The 7,057-nt window shown below is 35.7% G+C and overlaps 1 protein-coding gene across 1 annotated transcript; it reads right to left on the minus strand.

Annotated features, from left to right (window-relative positions):
- Positions 1-1,979: 1,979 nt before the first annotated feature.
- LOC130797090 (uncharacterized) lies at positions 1,980-4,378 on the minus strand. The gene is made up of 2 exons (XM_057659583.1): positions 2,977-4,378; positions 1,980-2,626 (listed from the first exon to the last, which is right to left on the minus strand). The coding sequence occupies exons 1-2, from the start codon at positions 4,163-4,165 to the stop codon at positions 2,592-2,594; spliced, it is 1,224 nt and encodes a 407-aa protein (XP_057515566.1). The 5' UTR covers positions 4,166-4,378; the 3' UTR covers positions 1,980-2,591.
- Between the last annotated feature and the right edge of the window lie 2,679 nt (positions 4,379-7,057).

Here is a 7,057-nt window from a genome sequence, read left to right on the forward strand (position 1 = left end):
ATCTGAATCACAGTAAGCTTCAAGGTGCAAATCAGTAGATGTATTGAAGAAAATGCCTTTGCTATAATCCTTACTCAAGTATCTTAAAGTATGCAGAGCAGCTTGCCAGTGAGGTTCTCGAGGATCTTGTAAAAACTGACTTAAAAATTGTACGACATATGCAAGATCAGGTCTCGTATTTGTTAAGTAATTCAACTTTCCAACCAGTTTTCTGTATAGACTAGGATCTGGGATTGGCTTGCCAGTGTCTGATCTCAATTGAAGTTTAGTTTCCAAAGGGCAATGTGCAGGAGTTGTTTTGAAATGATCAAATTCCTTTAATAATTCAGCTGCAAATGTCCTCTGTGTCATGATCACACCATTAGAAACATTTAGTATTTCTATGCCAAGAAAATAATGTAAATTTCCCAAATCCTTTATTTTGAAAGTGGAATGCAGAAATGCTTTAAGATTGTGCATTTCTTCCAAATGATTGCCAGTGAGTAAAATATCATCCACGTATACGGCTACAAATATGATATGCTTGCCCATGGCTTTATAAAAAAGGGAGTAATCATTCTTCGATTGAATATAACCTCTGGATTTTAATGCTGTAGAAAGCTTTGCATGCCATTGTCTTGAAGCTTGCTTGAGACCATACAAGGACTTTTTTAACTTCAGAACTTTTGTGGGATCAGAAAGGATGAATCCAGGAGGAGGTTTCATGTAGATATCTTCATGCAAATCCCCATGTAAGAATGCATTATTGACATCTAATTGATGCATTGGCCAATTCATTTTTACCGCAGTAGCAATAAGACTTCGTATGGTGGTCATTTTAACAACTGGAGAAAAAGTTTCAGTATAATCTATTCCAGCTTTTTGAGTACATCCTTTGATAACCAATCTGCTTTTGTATCGCTCTACACTACCATCAGCACGTTTTTTGATTTTGTAAACCCACTTGCTTGAAATAGGCTTTTTACCCTTAGGTAATGCAGCCTCTACCCATGTGTCATTGGCTTCAAGAGCAGAAAACTCTTGTTGCATAGCAACCTGCCAAGCAGGTATGGCAGCAGCTTCTTCATAAGTGGAAGGTTCATGTAGCTCATTATCAGAGGGAGGCAAATGCTTATAAAGGGTTGAATCAGTAAAACAGCATAAATGATTTGGAATAGAAAAAGATGATGTTAATGTGTGATGACAATCATGAATGCAAGCAATATTAGAATGTGGAGAATGCAACATAGCATGACTGCAAACATAATCATCTAAGTAAAGAGGGTGGTGTGTTGTTCTAACTGATCTTCTTAGGACAGGAACCTGAGTGTGAACAGTGGGTGAAGAATGAGATGTAGAAGGAGATAGAGAGGTACTGAGAGGAGATTGTAGAGGGACAGAGTGAGTAGATGTTGATGAAAAATAAGGGAAATCAAAAGATGTGTCAGTAGCAAGAGGAAGGTAAGAGTTGATGTGTTTGAGAGAAGGAAAAAGTGATTCGTGAAAAACAACATCCCTAGATATCTGGATCTTGTGAGTATCAAGGTTATACAATTTATAAGCTTTCTTACCTAAAGGATAACCTAGGAAAATGCAAGGGGAAGCTCGTGGTTGAAATTTGTCACGTCCTTGTCTAAGAGTGGAGACATAGCATAAACATCCAAAAGACCGTAGGTGAGAATAGGAGGGAGGATGGCCAAATAGGATTTCAAAAAGGTGATTTATTGTGAAGAATTTGCATTGGATACCTATTGATTAGATAAGTAGCTGTGAGAATGCAATCACCCCAAAAAATGATAGGTAACTTAGATTGAATAAAAAGAGCTCTAGCTGTTTCAAGCAAGTGGCGATGTTTTCTCTCAACTATGCCATTTTGTTGAGGAGTATCGTGAGTACTTGTTTGATGAATAATGCCCTTAGACTGAAAAAATTGAGTGGCAGCTCTGCTGGACCCTAGTTCAAGAGCATTGTCAGATCTGAAAATTTTGATTTTAGCATTGAATTGAGTGAAGATCATTTCAGTGGAAGTCTGAAGAAGAGGAAAAGCATTACTTTTGGTTTTGAGAAGGTGAGTCCAAGTAGCTCTACTAAAATCCTCAACTATGGTGAGAAAATAGTGATATCCGCCATGAGTAGTTGTGTGATAAGGTCCCCAAACATCAATGTGAACAAGTTCAAAAAGATGGGAAGATTGAGTTTGACTGAGAGGAAAAGGTAGCCTGTGTTGTCTAGCTTTTGGACAAACATCGCAGCATTTAATAGTATCAATAGAATTATTAGGAAAAAAAGAGAGCTGTTGGAGCTTGTATAAGGGCAAGTGACCCAATCTTTGGTGCCAAATATGACCATTTTCATTATATCTAACAGAATTACTCAAAGCTTTATTTATAGAAAAAGAAGAGATAGAGGCATCAACAGTTTTATTTGTATTAGCTAGTTGAGAGGAATTGGGAATACATTTATTTGTAAAAAAATAATCAACTAGATTACAAGATTTGTTGATCTGAGTGGAATCTCTGTAATTCTTGTGTGGATGAGATGCAGTAGATTTGGCTGCCTTTGGAATTTGAGAAGTGGGAAAATGTTGTAGTAGATACAGCCCAGAGTGGATTTCACCAAGTTCCAGAGGCCTCTTCATTAAGGGGCCCTGAAAATAACATTTAGAATTAGTGAAAAGGGCATAAGAGGAAGACTGATTGCATAATTTGCCTATTGAAAGCAAGTTGTACTTGAATTGAGGAACATGGAGCACGTTATGTAGAATGATATCAGGATGAATGTGTACAGAACCTACTTTATGCACATGAACAACATGACCATTTGGCAAAGTAACATGATATGCTTTAGGAAGGCTATGTGTTTGTATGAACAGATTGTCATTGTGGCACATATGATCACTAGCACCAGTATCAATGATCTAAGTATAATCAGCAGCTGACCAACCATTATAAGAAATATAATTACCAGAGAAAGAATGAGAAGAAAATGCAGTTATACCAGAAAAATTAGTAGCTGTGAATGCCTGACCAGTATTTCCTCCAGAATATGGATGAGTATTATTATCGCCAGGTTGAGTATTAGGTTTACTACTTGTTTGTAGATTACTCATCATAGTCATAAGTTGATTGAACTGAGCTTGAGATATATGTTGCGGATGATTTTTGGAGTTCCAGGATTGGAAATCTGGAGAAGGATGCTGATGTCCATTGTCATTGTTACAAGAAGTGCAATTGTTCATGAAGGTCTCTGCAGACGGAGAAACGGCATTGACTTGTTGGTACACAACATTACCAGAAAATTTCTTATTTTTAGTAAACCTAAAATCCTTAGGGAAACCTACAAGTCTGTAGCATTTACTTGCAGGATGCCCTGGCTTCTTACAGTGAGTGCATATGAACCTTTTGCCATCAAATTTTTGCTTCTGACTTTGATTATGTTGTAGAATTTGTGGATGAACCTGAGTATGATTTGATACATTCATGGAGGCTGATTCAGTGATAAAATGTGAAGAGGCATGAACTTCTCTTTGCTTCTCTTCTTGAGATAATAGGGCATAAGCCTGACTTATAGAAGGCAAGGGTTGCATCATTAAAATATTACCTCTGATGTGGTTGTAATCACTGTTGAGTCCCATAAGAAATTGAATAAGTCGTTGATCTTCATTAAATTTTTGCAAGGCTTGTGCAGCACCACAAGAACAAATAGGCAGAGAAGATAAAGTGTTTAACTCATCCCAATTTTTCTTCAATTTAGTAAAGTATCCAGCGATATCATTTGTACCTTGGCCTGATAAACGAATATCTTTCTCTAATTGAAATAGCTTGGCACCATTTGCTTGGCCATAGCGATCGTCAAGTTCTTTCCAGATGTCGTGAGCGGAATCCGAATAAAGAACACTGTCAGCGATGTCGGGAGATAAGACATTCAAAATCCAGGAGGTAACCATATCATTGCATCTCTTCCATTGAGGAAACTTCAGATCAGTGGCAAGAGGCTGAGAATTGGAACTGATAAAGATTAATTTGTTCTTTGCTGATAAGGCGATAGACATAGATTTCTTCCATGAACCAAAATTCGAACCATTAAATGGTTTAGAGACCAACAATAAACCAGGATGGTCAGCAGGATGGAGAAATAGAGGATCGGAATGGTCAAGAAAACTCAAACTAGGATCTTGATTTGTCATTGCAAACGATAGAGTGAACGAACAATTGATAATGCAGAAGATAGCAGCGTGAACAAACCAATTTTCGAAACCAGCGTGAACAAACCAGATTGAAGCAATTGAACCAAATTGCAGAAGATAGAGTAAACAAACCAGCGTGAATTAATTGATCGAACAATAAACGAACAATTGAATCAATTGATAAACAAACCAAACAATCAATCAATTTGCGAACCAGAATCAATTTGAAAAAAAAAAAATCAAGCAGAAACAAATCAAGCAGAACCAAAATCTTGAACCAATCAATTTGAACCAGAATCAACCAGAATCAATTTGAACCAGAAGATAATCAAGCAGAAGATAAAGAAAGATCAAACCAGAATCTTGATTAGGGTTTTGCGAATGAACAAATCAATTGATTTTCGTTGGCGAAGATAGAGTGAGGAAGAACAATCGAAACAATCAATTTGATGAACAGAAACAATCGAGATAATCGAAACAATTTGAAACAATGAGAACCTTTACATCTGATACCATGTTGATTTTGATCATGCAATACTCAAGAATAAGAAGAAATTTCAGAGAAGGAGAGAAAGAAAATCAGAGAAAGGGAAGGGATTAGTTTCTATTTTTATATCCCCCTTTTATTTCATATATTTTTATGTCTATGGAATTACAAGAGAGAGACATTATATATATATTTCAATTACTATCTAAAATAATGTTGCTATTATTTTAAAAGAAACTAAGTATGGTTAACATCCAATGGGGTGAGCTATGGTTTCATGAATGATACTGGGAATTTCTCCCTTAAAAGAAGGAATGATCAAAATCCAGTTTGGCAGAGCATTGATCATCCAACAGACACTTTGGTGCCTGGTCAATCTTTGAAAATGAGTGTGATGCTTAATTATCTGATTATCAGAAACTGATTATCGACCAGGAAGATTTCAGGTGCAAATAACCACAGATGGAAGCATGCAATTCAATGTCATGAACCTGAAAACTGGATTTGCCTATGCCACTTACTATATTGGTGATCCTAAGAATGCTGGGGAGGCTCAGAAATTGGTCTACAATATGTCCGGGTATGCGTACATCTTGAGAAAAGATGGATCAATGTATAATATGTTACCTGATGGTGGTTACAGACCATCAAAAGATATCTATTAGAGAGCAACTTTAAGCCATTATGGGGTATTAACATGGCATTCTATTCCAAACAGTTCTATTAACGATGGTTGGACTCTATTTCAGTCAACACCGAGTGACTTATGCAATATTCAAAGCGTGCCAAATGTAGGCACTGGAATATGTGGGTCTAACAGCTTATGCAGCATTGAAAATGATTCAAACCCTACATGTATGTGTCTTCCTGTTACAGCCTCCAAGATCCTAATGACATATACAGTAGTTGTAAACCTGATTTCCTAAAACTTATAAAATATCAAAAAACGACAGTAATTAGTAGATGTATATATTCTCATCTCAACATATTTATTGAGCTTTAAGAAATATTGAACCTTGTATACACCACTGCAGCGTGACAAAGCAGAGAGAACAAGCACGCATAAGCTCGGTTGTTAAAAGAGTATGTAGGTGGGATCAAGTACAAATTTTTTGTCAATAGAAAAGGGCAAGGCAGCATATATCGCACCATTCTAAACCAAGTCTAAATGAAAGTCACTTGAAATTGGGTTATTATACTATATAATCAGAAAAGCTCCCCTATTCTTTTCTATCCTAAGCTTACTAATCACTACTCTCTTAGTTGGTAAAATGGATGTGGGTAAAAATTTTATACCCATGCTAGCCAACGTGAGTATATATCCAATACTATCCCCGCTCACTTCACCCGCCTTATCTCTACCCACCTTAATCGCCTCATACCCACTTCTCCGCCCTATACCCGCCTTATACCCGTCACCTTAACTACCTCATAACCGCCAGTGAATATCGTTTATTTCGGTGTTTATCAGTGGTGGTATACAATCGGCTTACGCACTAATGAAAATCTTTATACTGGAGCTCTTTTTCTATTATTTCTTTCTGTTATATCTTTACTAGGGGTTGGTTGAAACCACACTATATCGAAATCTTATTCGATAGATAAGATTGAAATTCATTCCGTTTTGAAATCAAAAAAAAAAAGATATGAAAAATAGCTTTTTTTTGTTGTGAGTTGTAATAAAAGTTTTCGCTCTAGGAGGAAAAGACTAGCCAATTTATTCAGCTAAGAATACAAAGATTTAATCGAAAATATCGACAAATTCATGCAGAGTTTAAAGAAAAAAAAAATAAAAGGTCAACTATTCCAATTGAATCTCTATCAAATTTGAATATCAGAATTTTCTCCATCTATACCCATCCCCATAACCGCCTCATACCCACTTGAGTTTTATCAACTCTATTAGTTTAAATAAATTTGACAAAAATATATCTCTAAAAAAGCATAAAATTACTTTAAACAGCTAAAAAAATCAAAATTTTTATTCAACCATAAACACCCATGTGTACCCAATAAAATCATTCACAAGAATAATAAACATAGTATATTTAAATTTAGCTTAAATTTCAGAGGTCCCAAATATCAATGCAAAAGTTGGAAAGAATTAAAGTTTTTATTTAACTTGCAAAAACATTTCTAGTTTGCTTTTTCAAGCGGCAAACTGTACAAAGATGATCCTTGTTAACATTCTTTCTTACATGATATGGAAACAAAAGGCAATTTTTCTTGAATGGTAAATGACTTAGCCATTTATGCCATAATTCGGTTTATTTACAATTTCAGTGTCAGAAAACTGAACACTAAGAATAGCTATATCAACACTATTTGTAGCAGGTTGTTCTAAACACAACTTTTCTTTACACGCTTGATTCTAACACTTAGTATAAACCTTATTGTACATATTA

Source organism: Amaranthus tricolor, chromosome 12 (assembly GCF_026212465.1).
Source record: "Amaranthus tricolor cultivar Red isolate AtriRed21 chromosome 12, ASM2621246v1, whole genome shotgun sequence".
Classification (NCBI taxonomy): domain Eukaryota; kingdom Viridiplantae; phylum Streptophyta; class Magnoliopsida; order Caryophyllales; family Amaranthaceae; genus Amaranthus; species Amaranthus tricolor.